Source organism: Anoplolepis gracilipes, chromosome 2 (genome assembly GCF_047496725.1).
Source record: "Anoplolepis gracilipes chromosome 2, ASM4749672v1, whole genome shotgun sequence".
NCBI classification, from domain to species: domain Eukaryota; kingdom Metazoa; phylum Arthropoda; class Insecta; order Hymenoptera; family Formicidae; genus Anoplolepis; species Anoplolepis gracilipes.
In genome coordinates this window covers 2,650,288-2,674,219 of record NC_132971.1, presented here as the reverse complement: position 1 = coordinate 2,674,219, position 23,932 = coordinate 2,650,288, and the positions used below count along the sequence as shown (strand labels likewise).

The 23,932-nt window shown below is 31.3% G+C and overlaps 2 protein-coding genes across 4 annotated transcripts; one reads left to right on the top strand and one right to left on the bottom strand.

Annotated features, from left to right (window-relative positions):
- Nucleotides 1-138: 138 nt before the first annotated feature.
- LOC140663021 (endothelin-converting enzyme 1) lies at nucleotides 139-21,422 on the top strand. Of its 3 annotated transcripts, XM_072886861.1 has the most exons (17): nucleotides 139-362; nucleotides 4,452-4,520; nucleotides 13,987-14,054; nucleotides 14,565-14,743; nucleotides 14,977-15,222; nucleotides 16,171-16,376; nucleotides 16,786-16,962; nucleotides 17,181-17,279; nucleotides 17,657-17,801; nucleotides 18,458-18,672; nucleotides 18,846-19,022; nucleotides 19,107-19,269; nucleotides 19,394-19,442; nucleotides 19,770-19,837; nucleotides 19,948-20,084; nucleotides 20,176-20,340; nucleotides 20,974-21,422. In XM_072886861.1, exons 2-17 carry the CDS (start codon nucleotides 4,509-4,511, stop codon nucleotides 21,148-21,150), a joined length of 2,283 nt encoding a protein of 760 aa, XP_072742962.1. In that variant the 5' UTR covers nucleotides 139-362; nucleotides 4,452-4,508; the 3' UTR covers nucleotides 21,151-21,422. The 3 variants fall into 3 exon arrangements, with proteins under 3 accessions (XP_072742962.1, XP_072742961.1, XP_072742963.1); XM_072886860.1 differs by lacking the exons at nucleotides 139-362; nucleotides 4,452-4,520 and adding an exon at nucleotides 10,203-10,524; XM_072886862.1 differs by lacking the exons at nucleotides 139-362; nucleotides 4,452-4,520 and adding an exon at nucleotides 10,549-10,761.
- Nucleotides 21,299-23,406, bottom strand: LOC140663024 (p21-activated protein kinase-interacting protein 1-like). The gene is made up of 3 exons (XM_072886866.1): nucleotides 23,103-23,406; nucleotides 22,737-22,899; nucleotides 21,299-22,652 (listed from the first exon to the last, which is right to left on the bottom strand). Exons 1-3 carry the CDS (start codon nucleotides 23,196-23,198, stop codon nucleotides 21,424-21,426), a joined length of 1,488 nt encoding a protein of 495 aa, XP_072742967.1. The 5' UTR covers nucleotides 23,199-23,406; the 3' UTR covers nucleotides 21,299-21,423.
- Nucleotides 23,407-23,932: the final 526 nt, after the last annotated feature.

Genomic DNA, 23,932 nt, shown 5'->3' with positions numbered 1-23,932 from the left:
GACGGGACATCGTGGCGCGGAAATGGTGGGGGATTCGAAGATTAGAGTCGCTCCTCCGCAAGCCGAAACTTCAGTTTAGTTTACTAACGGTCCCCGAGTCGCATCCTCTGTCGTGACCCGCACACACGGTCGTAGAAAGAAAAAAGGGAACAGAGGACGAGGGGCCGAAGTGATGACGTGAAGCGGCTACGACGACAGAAGAAAAATCTCGATAGGAAGAAACGCTCGCGTTTTTGCGTCCATTTTTGCGATTATTTATTTCCGCTGCGGAGATATTTCGCAAAGAAGACGAAAAGTTGGAACGTGCGCACGATAGTTTAATATGCACCTATAAGAGATTCGTCGAGGGAGGTTGACAACAGGTGAGCATTCATCAATATATATGATATATATGTATAAAGACATTAAAAGAAATAAATCGTCAAGATATTCTTTTTGACAAAAAGAAAAAAAAAGAAATGAATAACATCTATCTCAACAAATTTAACATTATTTTGCGTGTGTGTTTATTTGAAAAAATTTATTTATTATGTATTTATGTATATATATAACTATTATTTATTATATTATACAATATATTATATAATATATTATATAATATAACAATTTTTTAAAATAGAATATTTAAAAAAATTAAAAATGTATTTTTGCAAAATATATACTTTCGAGATTAATAATTCAAAAAAAAAATTCTGTAAAATATCTTGATGCATTTACTTTTGGTAATCAATAAAAAAGATAAATTTGCGAGTTAATAGAAAAAAAATATTATTTGGATAAAAAATCTGTTTATAGTTCTGAATAATTTTTATTAGAAAATTATTATATATGCAAAATCTGTTGAAATTATCATATATGCTTAATAAATATGTTTAATACTATTTATAAATATTATTATATAAGACTTTTTTTGGGAACAATGTATGTGAGACATTAAATATTTCCGTACGCAGATGCACTTAATGCATATTGAGAGGTCCAAAGTTTTTCGCCAAGACATAGACTTCTCTAATCTTGCCTATATATCTCTATATATAGTCACCTATTGATAGTGACACAGTTTAGTGATATCATCGTATATGACGCATGCTCTAGTAAATTTTTATAACAGATGCAATTGAAGCTACGTAAAAAAAGGATTATTGCAATTCTTTAAAAGTTCAAATTGTATATGTAAATTTTGATGAATTTAATCATTTTAAAATAATTACTAATTTATAAAAGTCAGTAATATTCTTCTTTCTTTTCAATTTATTTGTATTAAATTTTTGCATAAAGTTTGCATTTGTCTGATGCTCATAAGCATTAGAGAGTTCTAGTTTAGTTGCACTTATATCTATCGGGAATTTGTATATCTGTTGAAAGTATTTCCCTTGACATATAGAATATCTGAGAAAAATTTTTTGGGTTCTCTAACGTTGCAAAACACATAGTTTGTGATATGTATCTTCTGATTACTATTTTTCAATACATGTGTACTCAAGCTAATGTTCATAAAAACAATAGTTTCTTACTTCTTCAAATTTCTAAGCTTTTCAATTAAAATTTCGTTTTTCGTTTTTCTTCTTTTGAAAAAAGTCTATAAATATATTTAATTACTCAAACACAAAATACTATGAATTCAAATTCATAAAATTTTGTGCTTTGAGTAATTCAATATATTTATAGGCTTTCGTCTCGCTTTAAAGAAGTTAAATAATATTTATAGAGTAATTAAATTTGAATTTATCAAGAATATTGCTAGGATATTGCTTATGTATTTTATTAAATTTACGATTATAATTTATGATAATATTTTATTATTATGAAATAAATAAACATTACTTTTTTCGTTACGGGAGTAATTTTTTTGAGAAACTTTTATATTGGAAAATTTCCCCATACTCATATAAGATGGGGAAGTACGATAATCGATTAATCTCAAGTCGACGATATAAAGAAATTGAAAAAATACGCGTGATGGGAAAGATTAATAGCGTGTCTTCAACAAAAGCGCTTTTCTCCGACATTAAATTATCCTCTGGCGAGATGCCAGGAGAACGGTTAGTGTATCGTCTCGCTTTAAAGAAGTTAAATTTCGAATTTATGCGATATCTCTCGCGGCGGGAAACGAACGTCTTAAGTCTTAACGAACGTAGCGCCTCTCTTTTAACACGCGCGCGTTTCGTGTTTATGAATAGATTTTAAAACGGGTGCCTCTCTCCACACACACGCATGTGACGCATGTTGATCCCACAGTGAGTTTTTCGGTGTCTGTACAAAGAAACTGTTTCTCTCAAAACTAGTGGCGCTCTTCGTTTATATCTTCAACATCTTGTGAGCCTTGATAAAATTCATGTGTCCGAAATGTTTTTGAGATAGTCTCGCCCTTCTCCCAAGTTGAAATATTAAAACCAAGTTTCTGTTACCCGAAATAATTACATTGCTTTCGGAATAGAAAAATCTTTTAATTAATTAAAATATAATTTAAGTAGATTTTCCCAATATAACGTAAAATTATTTTTAATTGTTTTTAAATAATGAAAACTACATGTTAATATCACGTTAATGGTAAAAAATATTCGATTCCCTTTTGCACTTGAATAAAACTTGTGTATCAATTATTTTATTTCATTTGAAAACGTATTTATTAATCAACGTATTTATAATGAATCCTCAAATATTTCATTTTGTTTTTAGACAGTAATATATTACAAGTTTTAACTGCAACTGTAGATATTTTATTGCATAAGAACAATCGTATATTTCTAATTATTCACTTAATATTGCATCTTTAACCATCGGCTACATTAAATGATCGAATATGATACGCAACGTTGCTCCACGATTCTTTCTCGCAGGAGATGCGTGACGATTAGCAGACGCGAAATCGAAAGCATCGCGTAGAGCGAGAGCATCAGGATCGGATTTAAACAGTCAGCAAGTTGTTTCAGAATATATCATGCGCAATGGACTGTTGTCGATGTTATATACATATTATGAATAACAAATTATGCAAAATATGTATACTCGTTATATATACAATAATGAACAGGGAGAATTAACCGCATCGTAAAAAGGTTATAAGATTCATTAAAAAATCTTACGTATTATAAACAAATTATGTAAGTATAATAATGAACAAGGAGAACTTTTTAACCGCATTGTAAAAAAATTATGAAGATCACTTAGAAAATGAACAGGATAAAATATAATATATATTACAGTACGCGCAAACTCATGTATAATACTTGTGAAAATTGTCACGAGAAATCGAAATAGATATAAACAGAATTAGAAATACATTTTTCTTTTCTTCTACTTTCTATTCAAAAATAATTGTTAATTTATTTTTCGTCAAAAAATTAGAATTAAATAAAGTGAGTCTATAAATTTTTACTTTGTTTTTGTTGTACGTCAAGATTAAATACAACGTTGACAGTACAAAAAATAGTATGTAATGAGTAAATGCGATATCAAAATTTGTATCAGCGTGCGTATGCATGCATTCTACAACACACCGATCCTGAGCGAGAGTGGCCGCAACACTTTCGTCTCGATGCGCCAGGATGCATCTGATTTAATAATGATCTCGCGATTTCACAGCATAAAAGGGAATAAATCGCCATGTGATTAGACGGACGCACGTTTTTCCGCGCGGCTTAACCCGCTATTCGAAGTAAATCCTCTCAGTTTCTTCTCACTGACGTATAGAGTATGCCCGTCGAAGAGACATGAAAATCTGTAGTGTGAAATATCGCTATAATACACATATCTTTAATTAATAAGCTTCCCTTATAAATAAATAATACTTTATCTCTTGATTTTATTTTGTTTTATTCTCCGACAAAAATTGTATATAAACTCAAGAAAGCATGTACGTGTTTACTCTTATGGAAATGAAAGCGTTTTGGGAGAGACAATCGAGCTATCAAGTCGTGCGCGATTCGTTAACGATTTAATGTACCATGTTGATCCTAGAAAGGTAAATCATTATGAAAGCATCACATGCCATCCGTACTATCGAAATCTTCATATCCGGTAAAAGTCGACGCGTTCATCCGTTTCTTTTTACCGTTATCTCTTGAAACTTATACATTAATAGTTCGTTTTTGTCGTACTTTCTCATATTTTCATTTTGAACGGACAAACCAAATCTCTTGTTTATATTTAGAACAAAATATACATGTATGTGCATTCGAAATACAATGATAACTGAAAATAGAATAAAATTCGACGAAAGTTTTTTGGGAGGCAAACAAAAGTGTCGCGACATTATTGTCTTCCCGAAAAGACGGATGCAAGTATCATCATCACAAAGCGCGATGAGGAGAAAGAAGATGAAAAGAATATTATCTTGTGCGTTTTCTCTTATTCAATGCAAAACAGGTGATTCACATTCCCGCCGTCGCATTTGTATCCAGACGTGCACAGGGACATTTTTAATAATAATTCCTCTCGTCCTTTTGCAGACACGCCGCTTAAGAGTCTAGAGACCACTCAGGAAGGACGGCGAAGGAGACGCGAAGATGAGATACAAGGTGAGACGTGCTTTTTTCTTTTCCGCACATCCATATCTATCATTCGCTGATGGTACATGATGACGAATCGATGTAGAGATTGAGATAGGTCGGAATGTTATTGTACCGGTTGTCTCATCAAAATTCAGCAATCTATTCTTTAATCGATTTAGGAGAACCCTTTTCCTCTTACAAAAATATAATAAAGCCATCACGGAATTATATACTTGCAGATACCTAGATTTTTTTGTAATGTAATTATATATATACCTAGAATTTTTTTGTAATGCAATTACACGCATGCATAACAAATTTTTCTGTTATCTTTCATGCTTTTAAAACGATAAGAATTTACTATGATTAGTATTTGCCGTTCGAGGTTAAAAAAGACTCGATGTTATATGATTTATGAGTTATTTTTCAGCGAAAAAATTTTATTAAAATTTTCTTTATCGAGAGAGTGACAAAAAAATATTTAATTCCTATCAGAAATTTTACTTGATAAAATAATCATCATATTTAAAAACGCAATATTCAAGCAAAAAAAATGCGCAGTAAAGTTGCGCCAAGATATAATCGTTTCCAAAACAAGGAATACATTCTTAATAAAATTTCATGCAAATTCTACATGTTCGTATAATAGTCTCGTTTCACATTCATCTCGTGTGCATATTGTCAGGAAATCAACATCATGCAATTGGAAGCGATTTATTTAAATTAATTCTAATTGATGAATGTACTTACTTTGAAGGATTATCCTGCTCGTCATCTTTGACGATGAATCTTTATCTTCAAATTTATCTTTACCGATAATGTTACATATTAATTCATGAAATCCATCTACTACAGTGCCGAACTTAAGAAAAGAAAAAAATTAATAAAAAACGTGATTAAAAAGAAGTTGTGAAAATTTAAATGTTACATTCAAAGAATCGATTGCAGTTTATAGATATTCAGTTTTTCCTCACTTGTTGACAGTTTCCTTTCCGGTTAGCGGATCTTTCTTCCTTCATCTCATTCTGCTATTGGCGTCTGTGCGTCTCGTTTCTCGCGTCACGTGCGTGCTGATTTACATAAAACATACGCATCCACTACCTTGACTTATCATTATACGCAATACGTAAGGTGAGGCGCAAATGATTGCAATTTATTCCGCGCCGATGTTAATGAAATGGAAATCATCGAGCAAAGTGCTCACGCTACGATATAATTAAAAAAAGATAAATCTTAAAAAAAATTAAAAAATCTATAGAGAGATGATGTAAGAATAAAATCTATTTTTATTTCTTAATTTATATAAAATCGTGTAAAAATATTCATTATAGAAATTTTAATAATTTTGCCCCATATTTTCTTGCAGTTATTTCTTCATTGATTTTTGCATTGATTTTTGCATGTTTCAAATTTTTCAAATTTATAATACATATAGTTGCCATCATTGCAAATAACAAAATCAAAGAACTTTAACAGATATGTATATAATATTATAATTATATATTAAATAAATTTTATTCGCGCGCGCGGTCATGAATTTTCGGCTTGCACAATCAATCGATCAATCGTTATTTTCTTCGATTATAAATCCAATTAAGAGGAAAAAGTAAACTGCCGTGTTCAACTATATACTTCGTTAGAAACCGCAAATAGTTGAACATTGCTAAAATCGATTCTAGTTTTCTTATTTGACGGAAAAAGAGGTCAATCGGTTGCAGGTAAAGGATAATTACAATAAGACCAGTTACTAACAACGAATATCGCGTTTTATTCGTGCTCGAGGCAGATGATACCATTTATGGCAAATATCGATTTTCTCCTTTCGTAGTACGACTACATAGTTCATGCATTTTTCTGAATTATATATTATATATTATATATAAATTGTTTCCCAGTTTAAATGATTATAAATGAAGTAAGAAAAAAGTGAAAAATATACTAAGGCAAAAGTTAAAGCTAAGCTGCAAAATTTTAACGCTCTTAGCTTCTCGAATGCTCGCATGCATAATTAGACTAGCCTTATCAATTTTTTATTCCTTCCCAGTCTATTTTCTTTCTCTATTCATTTCCTCGGCTTCTTTGTTATCTGGTGATATGAGTTTGTACATTGATCCTATATTTTAATGAGATTATCACGAAAACATTGTTTATTTGATCAAAAAAAGTAGGCAAAAGAAGTGGAGCGTACAGACAGATCCTCAGCGAGTTGAGAATCGCTCGAGAAATTCAAGTCAATAGAAGAAGAGTACTTGAAATGAATTCATTTCGCGAACTCTTTCTCAAAAGTCATTAACTAATGTAGTGGTTGCGTTCGCGACTTGTATTGTCAGAATTGTCAAATGTCGATCACTTAGCACATTTTATGTGTTAAAAAAATAAGCTAATTAGAACGAATTTGTTTCATCAAATAATCCAGCCAGAAGCCATAAACTCGCAAATCATTACGACATTGTTAAGATTTATGTAATTAAGATCAAAGCGGAATTAAAAATCCATGAAAATAAGATTTTGTAAAAGTAAATATTTGCAAAAATCTCTTTTCTGGGCAAACTGTTTGTTCCAAAGAGCGAGTTCTCCATAAAGATAATTTTGAACTATATAATTAACTCGCAGTGAAAGAGATGCGGAAAAAAGTAATACTCAGGACGAAGGATCGCCTCGATCGCTAAAGCTAGAAGTCAGTGACCACCTTCGCTACCGTAATTGTTTTATTATCAAATAATAGCATAATGGGTTTCAAGCATCAACAGCACGGCGACACTTACGACTCCCCACATTCGTATCGTTGAAATAGAATCCTCTCAATGGAGCATTGAGGCATTCCACTTGCGGCGAGCGAAACAGCAGGACGCGATATATGTATACACAAACTGTATGTAGACTCGAGTATTAGTCACTTTTGAAGGTGGCCCATGTGACGATCTTTCTTCAACCTACATTTTACGACACTGCTAATCGTTGAAAAATAATTTAATTGCTTGCTGTCATTGTCTGTCGAATAAAAATGGCGAATGCGAATTGAACTGTTGTACATTTCTTTAAGTATTTTTTGAAGATTTTTTTTGTTGAGCATTTATCGATATAAATAAAGTGATTTTTGGCAACTAGTTTGTTATAAATTTCAGATGAATCTCTTTACCAAGGTATGCGTGATAAAATAAATAAACGAATAAAACACCTTACGAGCGAAATATTCATAGCGATGTATGTATTCTCTCGTCGTACGTATATTTTTTCGAGCAAGAAAATATTTCAACAGAAATACATTGAACATTTCAACAAACTCTTCTTTTAAAAACAAACTACGAGAATAATGAGCCGATTTCGCGAAAACATTATCCGAATCTTTCGACAGAGTCTCGAAACGACAACGACCTATAACATTGGCCAAATTTTTAAGTAGGTTTATTTTGAAAGTGGCATAAATTGCATATTTAAAAATGTATTAATTCGCGAACGCAAGAGATTTGAGTATAAATCGAAATGGCGTATATACAATTAAAAGAAGACTTTGATTTATATATCATTGTCAAAGTAAGTAGTTAAATAATTTATTGTCTAGATTTTTATTGTCGCTTTTACACTGAAATGACATGAACTGTAAAAAATGCTTGTAATGCAAGGAAAATTGATAATTTCAGTGAAAAAAATGATTCATTTCACACAATGTAATTACGATGATAGAGATAGCGAAGGCCGTTTAGATGAGAGATAAATTACTTGAACCGTATAAGCAATTTCTTCTTAAATGCTTGGCTAATTTTATACTAAAAACATCAGCATTTTAGGAATGAATGTAATAATGAAAAAAATCTCATTATGTACAAATTAGTAGAAAAGAAGTAAATTGTCTTAATGTTGATGACTTATGATTTTACAAAAACGTTTTTTACAAAAGTCCATGTAAAAAATCTGAAAACCTGCTAGAAATTCTGCTAAAAGATCCTATTAGTCATACATTCGAACGTAACAAAATATTCTACAAAAATAATTTTACAAAATAAAACAAGCTATAAGATTGACTGATTCTGTAAAAATAGCTTATGTCAAAGTTGTTTCCACCAAAAATATCCCATGTCAATGATATAGGGTACTGACTTAAATTTCGAAGTTAACAGAGAGTATCAGAATAGTTCAGCAACTTAATATAGATTTTTTATAACTCTATATCTGTCAGTTAAGTTTTAAAAAAATATTGTCAGAGTTAAGTTTTCAATAAATATTTTTCTTATAAAAATAACTCTTGTCAATCAAACTTTTTCTATTACAAAACCTAAAATAATGTAAAATTTTATATTTTAGCTCTAAAACATCAATATTTTCTCATTTTTTGATATCACTTATTTTGGTAAATGTGGTATGTTTTGTTTTATAATTAGACTTTTTCGAATTCTCAAAAATTTACAATTTTGACAAGAACTGTTTTAAAATTTAAAATTTAGAAGATAATATTAAATTCAAAGATATTAAACTATTAAGATTTATTAAACAATCTGTACATGTTTTGACGCGATCTATATTATTATATTTAGAAGATATATATATGCGTAGCAAATTTTTAATATACTGATTTAATGAAGATATGACAGAAGCATGTAGCATATAGATTGAGCGAAAGCACTCACGTGCCGCACGACGCTCGGAGTCAATGTCTTTTATAACGTTAGATTGTCTCGTACGTGATGCGCTGAAAAACTCTGACGACAAATAAATATTTTACGGTACGTCGTCGTAGGCACGAGTTACTCGTGTGGACTCATACCTGACTAGAATTAAGAATCGATTAGAAGAGCGTGTATCGATAAATTACGAATTCAATTATAGAAACTTAAACAATTATCGTACAATAGAAATAAAACTGTAATTATATAATTAAAAGTTTTGATAGAAGTGTATAAAAAATTAATCATACTCGTTAAAAAATTAGTTATGCAATATTATTACGAATACCATTGGCTAAAGCTCATCTTGTATACTCGGAATAAATTGTTTGATTGAAATTATCATTTTATTACATAACTTTATATGTATATATATATATATATATATATATATATATATATATAATATATTACATAAATTTTTTACATTACTCAATTTCTTAAAAAATACGTGATTAGAAATGAAAAGATACATATAATTAGCAAGAAATTACTTTCCTTTAATAAAACGAAACAATCATATTATGTGAAAATCAATTATTTTATAATCAAAGATTATATCGTGAACGTGTACAACCTGCTATTGAAATTTAGAACTTGGAAAAGTATGAGATAAAAATATATTAGTTCCTACCATTAATCTAGATTTCATAAATAGAATTAGTACTCTTCCCTGAAGAAAAATGATTTTGCTCGTCCGAGTAATTATGACTCTCTTGGCATCGGAGAGATTTATGGATTAATGACTAGGCGTAAGATTTTATCATATAAGACTCATTTTTGCTGGAAATGTATGATAGAGTACATACAGATTAAATTATACACACGTGCATTTACTAATGTAAGAAAAAAGAAGTTTTCGATATATTTTATTAATCCATACTATTGCACGCCAGTTGTAACACAAAAATTTATTTAATTAATTTAATAATTTTTGACGTAATTTGCAAGGAAAGAATTCGCATGTTTTCTCGTTTCTGATATCATAATCCAACAATAGTTGGAAAACAGAAGGATTAAACCTTCACTTGGCGATCATATTTCTTTAAGTCAGCTCTGTGATGTAAATACGGAAAAAATATTGAATTATACACACTTAACTGATGGCCCTGATTATTTATCGCATGATCCGTCGTCAATCGCAAAGGAATCTATCTATCAACGTGATGTAAGAAATTAATTATGCGCGATACTCCGCGGAGAAACAAAGGAGGGAAATGGAATTTTGTAGGCGGGAATATAATCTTTCGTCAAGAGATACACCCGATGACTTCTGTTATCAACGGAATACATACGAAAGCAGTCATCGTTTGTCAGTGTTTCCACTTAATAGCGGCTTGCAAAATATATTCGTCGCGACGCATGTGAACGTGAGCCAATTCTACGAGTACTTCCCGATCGTGATCGTCGGGACGAATTGAGATTCTATTATCCGCTACGAAATTCAATGTCAAACGTGCTGTTAATCGCTAGGTGGGATTTACATCTTTAACTTGACGTTAAACGGTGAAATCCTACGACGCGCAAGGACGACGACGCCATATCGGAAACGACGTCAGATGGATGACAATTACCAGGCTACAAGGACATGTGATTGGCAATGAGTAGTGAGGCTGATGACAATTGCCGAGTGCTTATCAGTGAAAAATATCATCAATTTAAAAAATATGTCCAATTATTGATGTAAACGAAATGTATTTTTCCTCTTCGAGTTTCCGCGAATTTTTACGCTGCTGTGCGGTATAAATTCATATGAATTGAATGTAAAGAAGTAATTAATACATATGAAGTGGGCATTTCACGATCGTAAATTACACGCTACTCTTTATAATTGCAACTATTAAAATTGAATCCTATATGTTACGATGAGAAAAATGAAAGGAAAAAATAATATGATGCACGTAATTCTATATAAACATAAAAGGTGCAGTTCTATTATATTTCATTTATTTTTCTATATAGAAAAAGAAATTTCATGCATTTATTGCAAAATTTATGAAGAAATAATAAGAACAAGATCATAAAATATATATATAATTAATAATCAATCTTTTTAAATTTCTTAAATAATACATTATGATATCATCGATATTAAACAATGATAAATGTACAAGTGGCACTTCTTTACTCAGACGAAAGATTAAGGAGAAGAACGCAGAAAAATAAACAGAAAAAAGAGTTAAAAATAACTTATAGAATGATGGTGTATATGGTGTATATCTTATAGAGAATCGCTCTGTTTAATCGAGTGTAGCGGGAGTTGGAATAACAGATACACGATTGCACAATTCCGTATGGTTTATATACACGATAGACAGACAAAAAGAAGAAGACGAGGAAAAAAAAGGCGCCAGTGTTCGAATATTTCTCGTGCAAAAGTCTGTCGATTCGTAGGTTCGAAGCGCGTATAATGGGAACGTTGTCGAGCGCACGTCGATGCATCTGCCCCGCGTGCGGAAAATCGGATTCTTGTCTCGTGTTATAAACACGAAGGCGTTAATTTAACTTTTAGAAAGCTCAGAGCCTATTACACCAACGTCAATTAGCGCAAATCGCTAAATTTATCTAAATTATTTTTATCATGTATTATGATCAATATATCATGTGTGATTTAGGGAAAAGTAAAAAATCAATTAAGCAACGAAAAAAAAAAATTAAATTGATTAACGTTGGTAAAATCAGACTGAAGGAATAATTAGTTAAAAATTTTTTATATTTTAAAATAATAATCTTTCAATTTAGGAAAAAGGTAGTCTTTTATTTCATATCTGTAAAAAGCATACTTACGGCTTTAAAACATTTGATAAAATTACTTTTATCGTACTTCTTTACATTCAATTCACATGAATTATGTACCGCGCAGTAGCATAAAAATTCAAAACGAAAACTCAAAAAGGAAAAATACATTTTGGTTACATCAATAATTGGACATATTTTTTTAAATTGATGATAATTTTCACTGATAACCACTCGGCAATTGTCATCAACCTCATTACTCGCTGCCGATCACCGTGTCCTTGTGGCCCGGTAATTTTTTAAATTAAAAAAATGATATTTACATTTTAAATTAACATGAAATAATATTTATAAATGTGTATTGCTCTATATGATTTTATATTGTAAATTTAGAAAAAATATGTTTATTGAAGTCTTGCTGGAAGAGATTAATAAAATAAATGCAAAATAGAGGAAAATGTGTTATGCACGTGTTTATCAAGAAAGAGATGGGAGATGAGATTGTCCTATTAAAGCGAAATGAAGAAATTTCAGAATGTCAATTGTGTCAATTTTTTGATTCATTAATTTTAGTTGAGAGTTCCACGTTTTTGACATAGATTACGATCAAAGATAGAATGCAGATACCCACACAAAGAACATTTAGTTGGCCATAATTAATATTAATTGATGTCGGTGAAGTAGACTTGAGAATTGAATAATTTTTACAGAACGCGTGCGTTAATCAGCGCAATTTTTTCTCTGTGTGTGTTGTTTATATTATGATTAGAGATATATAATCTAGAAATATATAAATGGCAAATTTCTAATTAGCTAATTAAGATTTTATGTTACGTAATTATGGATTTACAAAAAGATTATTTCCAACTTATCCAAGTAAATACCTACTCAAAGAATTATCTCATGTTGAAAATATATAAAACGTTATTATATGCCTTCGGTTAACTTGATAAAGTAATTTCACAATTCGAAAATGTCATATAAATGCAAATTTTCAAACTTATAGCTTATAATTTATATTACGACAATAACTGACAATACAGGATATGTCCTTATGTGTAAAGAGTTAGTCATGCATCCAAGTGTCCTTATTGTAGTATTGTATACGGAAGGACAATGTCGAATTCTGTGAAATCATTCTTTCCGAGTTGTTTCACTTGCCCTGTAATTGCGAACAGAAGCGACCATGCTTTTGCGCGGTTTAAATTGACAAAGTATCATCTGTCGCGGCATCAAGCTGTGTGATCGATACATTCACCTTGCCCTAGAATCAATGGAATTACTTCGGGTATTATTCTCCTCGTGCTCAATATCCTGTGTTGACGGATGATTCTCGCCCCATTAAATTTGTCGAAACTATTTGCGGCAATGACGCGCAAATAAATGAAAAGCTAATGCAAGCTTACATAAGGTTTGCTCCGACCAGATGTGCAGAGTTTAACATCGGTTGAAGTGTAAACGAAACGAGAGTGCTTTTATTTGGATGCACCAATCGTTAGATCAAGACTAACCAACATTCAACGTCATCTTCATCTAACGCTATCAGAAAATTGATGAATGTTGAAAATGTATTCATTATTCTACTAAAATGGAGGATAGTAGGTCATTATTGACGCAACATCATCCAATGGAAGCTGGTTTTTCTTTAGAATTAATTTTTTTTTTAATTTTAATAGATAAGCCAAAATATAATATATAAAATTTGTCTTTCTTACATTTTTATTTCTCTTACTTTCTTTGCTGAGAGACCGTCTTTTCTTTATGGAACTTTTTTTCATCAAATATACGATTCACACAAGAAGATCAAGCCAATCGTTCTGGTGCCTCAAGGACCCTGATTATGTTTTATAAGATGCATCTGTTTGGTTAAACTTTGATCTCTCACATTTCTAAGACTCGGAGTACACAAGTCAAGTCACATAAGATATATTACTTTTTTATGAAATTCAATAGGCATTTTCATTGTGCATTTTAACATATCAAATAACTGCACATTTACTTTTCCATATTTTTCAATGGATACATTTGTTATCATGGAATAAATAAAAAGAAAAAGACAAAATAGTTGTACAATATATATTATGTTTCTCTTGTAGGTGAACGATCCAGAGGACAATGAGAGAGACACGGGGGATAACATCAAAGGAAATTCTGATGCTTCGTGGTAATTAACATTTTCTTCTTCGTTAAAGAATCAATAACGTTTTCTTATTTCACGAGCCTTCTTAATCTTACATCATTTTTAACTTCCTAAATTAATATCCTTTTAAAAAATGTAATACCCTTCCAATATTATTTTTTAAATAAAAACTCTAAAATTTAACTCTTAAACTCTATAAACTTATGCAAATAATTTTTATTTATATTTTTCTTTCTCTTTTTCATTTAAATCGTGTTAATTCTAATGTAACAATTAATGATCCATTTGGTAGACTCTGAGACTAATAATAAAAATATTGCGCGATAGTTAGAAATCTCTCTAAATATTGTGTATTACTAAAATAAAGTGTGAAACATCAAATAATAGATAGTGTTCATTTTTTAATAGATTTGGAAGAGTTTAAGAATAATTTCTTCAATTACGATGTATATGAAGATCGCAAGTTATTCTATTACGGTTCCAATTACATTACACATTTTCACTTATTATCATTAAAATTCTTTTTTTCAACAGGAATTACAATCAAAGAGATGAGAAAAAATCGAGCGGCAAGGAGATGAGGCTCGTGATTGTTGTTGGGCTGTTAGCAGTGACTGTCATTGCTCTCATTGTAGCACTGACGTTGCAGATGGCTGTCTTCCGTAAAGAAGAGTACAAGGAGATGTGCCAGAGCGAGGAATGCATCAAGACAGGTATACGACATCCCGTTTTATTTATTCTTTAACATTTCAAGGAAAAATAATGAAAAATACAATATGAACTTTTGAAATTATGAACTTTTATTGAAAAAAAGACTTGAGTACTCTTTTCGAATAAAATGTCAAGATATATTGTTTCCGCAATTGTAATAATAATTGAAAGTTTTGCTCGCGATTACGATAATGCTGAAATATAAAATAACTTGAGGATAAATTCGTTTCCATAGCTGCGCGAGTAATAGGCGCGATGAACAGATCCGTGGATCCTTGCGAGGATTTCTATAATTTCGCTTGCGGCGGTTGGATCAATAAGCATCCGATTCCTCAAAGTCAGAGTTATTGGGATCAGCTGAGTTTGCTTAGAGAGGAACTTTTTGAAAATTTAAGGATTTTATTGGAAGAACCAGATAATGAGAGCGATCTTAGACCAGTCAAACAGGCAAGAGCACTTTATAGAACCTGCATGGATGTCGGTAAGTCTTAAGAATTAATAAGGTTATTAAATGATGCAAACGTAATTGAATTGATAATTATAATAGTGAAATTATTAGAATCCTAAGTTCCAGTTGTGGAAAATTTGGAGAAAAAGGATTTTAAGAAAAAGATTTTAGTGCCTAAGAAAGTGCAAAAAGAAACAGAAAGAAAAACTCTGTTACATTGCGCATATGAATATATTCAACTATATTATTATTATTAGGTTTTTAATTTATTAATAATTTAAAGAATATTTTTTATTCTTGAAAAATTTACAATCATAAACATACACATATAAATAATAGATATAATAGAATTGAGAATATTTTCAAAAAACAAACAGCAAAAGAATTTTTATAGTTTTTGAAGAACAGTATGAAATTATAAAGAGTATCTGTTGATATCGAAGAAAAACAATAATTATATCTTCGCGTATCAATGTAACAAATTATTAGAGTTCCGGTTGCATCAAAACGCTTCGATGCAACCGGAACTCTGATAATTTGTTTACCACTGATTTGTTTACCACTGACGATAAATTATTCATTAATTATCACTGTTTTGCGTAAAGACAGAATTAATACACGGAATGACATTTACATAAGCAAAAAATCGATAGGAAAAAAACAATGCATCGTCGTTCATATTGCAATATATCATTACCTTTATGACGTTAGTCACAACGTAATAGAATAAATTGACAATTTTATTACCACGAAGAAGTAACCGGAACTCGCGTGTCTCTGAGCGGTCGTGATTACGAATCGCAAGCACATAAATGATTTAAGTAGAAACAGCATCACGTTAGATATTTTTGAATAACTGGAACTACAATTTGTGTGAAATGTGTTACGTGCAATTTGAATTAAATTATAAAAAAGGTTTATTTGCCTTAAACAACAATAGAACATATCTCTAGAATTATTGAAAAAATTATCGAATTGCAGCGAGTGTCGAGGCCTTAGGATTACAACCTATCTCCGAAGTACTCGATAAATTAGGTTTGCCAAAAGACCCGCCGATGCAGGATAATATACCTTCTCTCGATATTTCAAGATTAACAGGGGTAGCGCAGAGAGCGCTGGGCTTAAATCTCTTTATTAATTTTTACATTAGTGAGGACGTTAAGGACACTACAAGAAATCGGATGATGGTGAGAATGTACCTAAAGCTTTATTTTATATATTAAAAGAAAACAATTGATTCATTCAAACAGAAAATTATAATTAGCACAGGAGAAAAGAATTTCAAGGAAATTAAAGAACTATTTTTTATATTCAGAGAAATTGAAAGCTTTTTTATGTGAACATCATTAATTTATAGATTATCAGAATTTTTTAAAAATTTTATTCAATTTTATATAATTTTTGATGTTTTCATAAATAGAATTTTTAAAGATAAAAAATGATAGGTTTTTTGCTACAACATTGAATGATTCAATTAAATATAATTCTTATCATAATTGAATTATTTATTCTTTTCGGGAAAATAGAGATTTTAAGATATAAATATTATGTTATTTTCGTGACAATCTACGAAAAAAAAAAATAAAATTCTTTTAGATAGAGCAAGCATCCCCCGGATTTAGCGAGCGTTACCTACTAGATCCACGGCGATTTCAATTAGAATTGATGGAGTATAGAAAGTACATAAAGTCCATGGTCGAACTCGCGGGAGCTGGTAACATGAGCGCGAATTATGCTAATGAGATCATAGAGTTCGGCACAAAACTTGCCAAAGTAAGTACCTGATTTTATCAAATTATAGTTTATATATTAATTTTTAAACTATCTATTTATATATTAAAAGCAACACACTCGAAAAATTATTTGTCCAAGTAATCTTAATATGAAATCGCGCGAGACTGAATAATCAATATTTTACTTTCGATTACTCAACTTCCAATATGAGGATAATCGTTTCAGGAGCACGTTTAATTGTTTTGAAATCCGTCCAGATCATGGCAACACCCGAGGAGCGACGCAGCGCGGATCATCTCCTTCACGACGTGACGATCGAGGAGCTGCAACAACTTACCGATCTGCGCGCGTGGCAGGTAGAGCTAATTCTTAATAAATAAATAAATATATTTATTTATTTCTAAACAAGAATATTCACTTACATTGAAAATAAATAATTAATAATACTGTTAATTGTATAATACATATTTTAAAATAGAATTAAACACGAAGAGAGATATTGAGTAGAGCGAGAAAAAGAAATGGTTAAAAAAAAAGTGAATTTAAAATTATGATCAAATAATATTAAAAAAGTTAAAATTATTTTTCAACTTAACATCTATCAAATACATTGAAAGATTCCTTAATTTTTATATAAAATTAGTCTTCGTAACTTGAGCTGATTGAGATTGTCTCTAATAAAAAGATAAATCTCTATTAGTATTCGAGTAATCAAACGCGCGAATTATTTCAGTGGAACTGGACGAAGTACCTGGAATCTGTATTCGAGAATACGAATGTCACGATAAATCCGACTACAGATCGAGTTATCTTAATAGACCTGCAGTATTTGCAGAAATTACCGTTGCTGCTGTCCATCACGCAACCCGCCACGATAGGTACGTCTAATTTACGCATCCATGTCAAACCAAGGGCGATTGCCACTCGGCATAATGCACACTCACTCAACTTGTTACTCATTGCGTTCCGTTGCTTTTGCTTCCATTAAGCGAACTAAAAGCGCGAGAGAGGAGAGTTGCCTGTATTTGCAACTCGGAAACATCCCCTTCGAGCATAAATTCATTTATACATTCAAATATTTGCAACGATCATGTATTTCCGTTCAAATTTGTCCAATCAAATAATTTTATTAATAATAATATAAATTTTTAATAATATAGAATGATAAATAAATTAAAAAATCGTTTTGCCAGTAAGTTGAAAAAAAAAAAGAAAAATAAATACTGCGAGTATTTTTATATACTATAAGACATGTAGTTAAGCACAGACTTTCTTGATTACAAGACGCTCGTTTTTCGTTATCAATGATAGAGAAAAATTATGTAATGAGAATCTTCATGACAAGGAGAAAAAGATGATCAAAAGGTCACAAGATAAAGATCGAAAGCTATCAGACTCCATTTGCAACAAGAAGACACATAGTAACAATTGTTTTGTTCGCGGTAAAATCTAATTTATGTAATCTCACGACGTATATATATATATATATATATATATATATATATATAATAAAAATTATCAATCAATTTTTCAGTTCGATACGTCTGGTGGAGCGTGTACTCAACCGTTGCCCCCTTAACGCTGCAAAAGTTTCGCGATCTCGGTTTCCAGTTCTCGCAGAAGGTTTTTGGACTGAAGGAGAAGACACCTCGTTGGAAGGGATGTACTGGAAACGCCAATGCGAATTTCGGCATGGCTCTTAGCTATATTTACGCGCAAAAACACTTCAACAAGCAGGCGCGAGAAAAGGTTTGTGCATAATAATTGTATGTGATATAATTTTAATGTGTAAAAAAGACTATATAAAAAATACTTCAAAAAATTTATACTGGCTTTACGTTATTTAATATTTTTTTTGGTAAGTATAAAAAAGTAATATGAATTATTCTATATAATTGATTATCATATGCTATTGTCGATAGGCATTGGAGATGTTATCGGATATTAGGGCAGCATTTGACGAGATGGTTACGGAACTGGATTGGATGGATACCGGCACGAGAGCTCGAGCCCATAGAAAATTACACGCGATGAGACCGTTCGTGGGATTTCCCGATTGGATTACGAATCCGAAAGAGTTGGACAAATTTTACGAAGGAGTACGTTTGTGTTTTTCTATAAATATCGTTTATAATTTTAATTATGTTGTAAATTTCCTGCGTTACGTCCCGATCGTTTTTTAGGTGGAGGTGATCGACGGGAAATTATTCGAGACTTTTCTAGAACTGACCGACGTGGCGATGAAAAAGAGTTTAAATAATTTGCGTGAAAAGCCTGACAGAAGTAGATGGATATCGACAGGCACGACGGTAAACGCGTTTTATAGCGCCATATTAAATTCAGTCAGTAAGTATCTAAATTAATCTTTTCTTTCCCTTAATTGATATGTCATTATTTTCATAATATTAATTTAAGTTAATTATTCAAACCATGAATCAGAAATCATGATTAAGAAAAAATGTAATTTTAGCTTTTCCAGCTGGTATTTTGCATCCTCCATTTTATGGCAATGGATTGGAGTACGTATAAATTCGTATTTTACAAATAAAAAAAAGGCAAAATTTTCATGAACTTATATTTCATTTGATTAGTTTTTTCATTTACGACGAATAATTTTTTCTCTCTCTTAATTGTCCTATATATTGCTCAATAAGATATGTAATATTTTATATAATCTACTGAAAATGCGCTGTTTACATTTAACAATGTTTTCATCTTAATCTATAGAACACAATTCGATCTGCCGGACAGATTCTTACATAAAGCTTATGAAAATAAAGCGATACATCTTCGTACGATTCAGCTTGTCTTTATCGTAAATCTCAAAATTCTAACATTATGTACAGATCCATCAATTATGGCGCTATGGGAGCTATCATGGGTCACGAGCTTACGCATGGTTTCGATGATCAAGGTGCGTCGCGCGTTGCACAATATAATTAAACTGATTATTCATCTCTCTTTAGTACTAAAATACCAGCATATTCATAATAATACCTAGAATTATACGATTTTCTGTCACAGGTCGTAGGTACGATGAGAACGGCAATCTGCGTCAGTGGTGGAGCGATGAGACGTTACGACATTATCACGACAAAGTGCAGTGTATGATCGAGCAATATAGCAATTATCATTTGCCGGAGCTGGGCGATAATTTCACAGTGAGTATTGACAATGAGTAACCTCGTTGCTTATTCAAAGTACCGAAAAGAAAAAAGTGTCAAGGCGTTTTTCAACTCGACTGATTTTCAGGTGAACGGCATCAATACTCAGGGTGAAAATATCGCCGATAACGGCGGCATTAGGGAAGCTTACAGGGCGTATCAAAGGTTGATTGCGCGCAACCCGTACCAACAAGCTCTGCCTGGTCTCGTCGATTATAGCAATGAACAGTTGTTTTTCCTAGGTTTCGCTCAGGTAAAAAAAGCTTTTTTCAAATCAGCAAAAATAACAATTTCTTCTTTATTCTGTTAATTAAGTTTTAATGCTTTTTGGCGAAAAGAGATATGAACAAATAGTTCTCTACTGAAAAGGACAAGACAATTTGCATATTAAACGGAAACAGAATTTAATTTAAAAGCTAATAAGTTAAAAGTGACAGTTAATACTATACAAAAAAGAAAACATTGCGTATGCATCATGCTTAACATTTTGTTATGTTTAAACTTAGATTTAAATCTAAGATTCTTCTTGCTTAAAAAAAAATGGTAATAATATTATCTCGTTTATCGAGAAACACTGAATCTAAGACAATTTACAAGCAAGATTTGCTAAGTCAAAATATTATACTATATAAAAAAGTTTTTCAGAAGCACATTTTTCTATGTTTTGAATAGCTCGTATAAGCAAAAGATTTATGCAGTTTTCGTTAAGAGAAATCGTTAAGAGATGATTTATTGTCAAACTAATAAAAAACTTATTTATAAAACAAATTTACATGTATGCTCATTAAATGAGCACGCGAGCTTTATATGCAAATGAGGATTTCATTTAATTCTCGTCAAGATTTACAAGATCAGAAATTATGAATATATTAAACTTTTTTTTTAGGTCTGGTGCGGCAATTATACAAATGGAGCGCTAAAATCCAAGGTAATAGAGGGTGTCCATGCGCCGAATCACTTTCGTGTTATCGGTACGCTGTCGAATAACGCGGAATTCGCAAGAGCGTGGAGATGCCCGCTCGGTAGTCCAATGAATCCACCGCACAAGTGTATCCTGTGGTAGATTCTATTCACGTTATTTCGAGTGGTAAAAAACAACGCAATGACGCCAGAAACTGTTATCTCTATCAAGATAAATATCTACATCATGAGAGAAGAACAGGCGTTAGTGCAGTGATAATTCTAAGAAATTGTAAATAGACTGATTTACAGTTATAGGAACTAGCGAGTAATTTATTACATATTCTTAGGTGCTATTTCTTAACCTTAAGTTTATCATGTAAATATCACACGGCAGAGAATAATAATTTTTATAAAGAGACTTTTCTCTCCTAAGTTATTGTATTATCTTCTTTTTTTTCCTTTTTGGCACGATTTTTTTTTCTGCAATTATTTTTTTCTTTATCTTCCTAGGTGGAACATCTTCGATATCTGTCATTGGTAATTTTACTTTGTGCTTTTTGCGAGAAAGAGATGGTTCTTCGAGTTTATCCATCTTTTTCATTTTCTTTGTTGGAAAAGTTATTTGTGATACAGCACTGTTCTCTTTTCGTTTTTTACTAAGAGAGGATACTTTTAATAATTTTTGCTTCTTTCTTGGTTTATCATCAGTAGCATCTTCTGTCTGCAACAATTTATCCTTTCTCTTTGAAGTGATAGTTTCTTTCACTTCAGGAACTTTCTTCTTTAAATTCTGAACATTGTCTTCTATAACTCTCTTTCTTTTATGTTTTATTTTTAATGTCTTCTTTTTGGGATTTGTAACGTCTATGTCTTTCCAATCCTCTTCATTCTCAACAATAACTTTCTGCTCCAATCTGAGCTTGCTCTTCTTTTTCACTTCCTTGTCTTTATCTAATTTAACTTTTTCCTGTTGTACTAAATCTTTATATGTTTGTGCCAAAGAAAGACAAGTAATTCTTGCACCACAATTAACAGTTTGCAACATATCTAAGCTACTCCTGTTATATTTCCAAAGTTTAATCTCTCCAGAACTGGAAGCACTAACTAACAAGTCATTCATATGTGCGATACATTTCACTCTCATACTATGCGCCTTTGTATTTATTGTATACTCCGAAGTTCTGAGATCACAGAATTTGATTTCTCCGTTCTCAAAACCAATCGCGATTAAGGTATCTTTTAAGAACTCTACACAAATAACTTTTGAATCAAATGAAAGTTCCTTATCTATGCTAGCCAATTCTACAGAATACACATATATATTTGTACTAATAGCTAGTAGATATTTTTTACCACTCGGACTCCACTTAATGATTGTTATCCACTTAGCATCAAACTTTAATTTCGGTACTAAGTTAGTAGCATAAGCTTGTCTACCTTTGACTAAATTCCATGTTCTAAGCACACCATCTTGTCCAGTAGACAATGCTAATTTCCCTGTTGGATGAATAGCGAAAGTATTGACAGCCGAACCTTTGTGCGCTGTTGGCCAAAGTTTATCCACTTGCCAGTTACCACAACGAATAGCACTTATACTTCCATCGCTACTGCATGTAAACAAGTGCGATCCTTCTGGAGCAAACACTACGCAATTGATGGTATCTGCAAACAAAACATCATTATTTTAGTATAAATTTATTGTTATATTCTAAGCACAAACACATATACTTGAATTTATCTATGTACCTGTATGAGGTAATAATTTGAGAGATTCTCTTCTAGAACGCATGTCATACAAACATATTGTTTCATCAGCACCAGCAGAAGCTAGATAGTATTTATTACTGGAAACACTACGTACGCTTGCAACATGGCTGTGAGTTGCAAAACTCTTTTCTATATTATATTCCTAGAAGTATAAAAGAAAGATATTAGTTAAAAAAATTCCAATTAAAAGATTTAGGTTAAATGTAATGTATTTTTATTTTTCTGCCACCACTGGACGTCTCTCTGCAGATTAGTTAAAAATACCGTATAATATCGATTAAAAATACCGAATGATACCGTGTAACTGATATAAAACGAGATACACGTGCGCCGAAATTTACTTACATTTACGATGTTATGCACTTTGTATCCAAGCAGATATTGTTCGTACGTTCCCACTATAATTTCGAAAGGATTCGATGGCTCCGGGTCTGAATACATTTTCCTTTTTTTTTTTTTTGTAATTAATTCGCATATACATATAACATACCGGTAATAAAATCGTAATCACGTAATAAAATCGTAATTTACGTACAACACGTGCAAATCAGTTCGACCAAAGAGTAAAAAGAATAAGAAGAGAGCATATAGCGCTAGCATAAAAAGAATAGAAATGACTATGTATTCCAAAATTCACTACCAGTACTGCCAGCATATCCTCATCCTTGTTGTTCACTGATGCTGACAGTACTGGCAGTGAATTTTAGAACACAACCTATAGAAGTAAATGCTCAAGATGGTCGCTTACGCGCTAAAATTGAATGAGTTTTCGGTGGAAGATATTAACTTTAATGGATTTCGAGATCCGGAGATGAGCACTTTTAGGAAATAGAACGTTTTGGAAATAATATTTTGAAAATTTTAGAATGCAAAGATGCATTTTCAAGATGCATGGTGTCGAATGAATCATCATCATTTTCAATATAAAAAAGAAAATGAGCTGTTTCTTCAATTTTTTCACTATTTAACGAATTGTTCATTATATACAAGAATATGAATTGTCATAAAAATTGAAATAAAAATAGAAGTAACAAGGAGCATAAGTAAGAATCCTTCGTATATATACATATACATATATTAACATATAGTAATTAATTTGTGAAAGTATAGATAGACAATCAATAATCATAATCGTAAATCTATTCCCACATAATTCAGTAAGAAAATCGGAACTT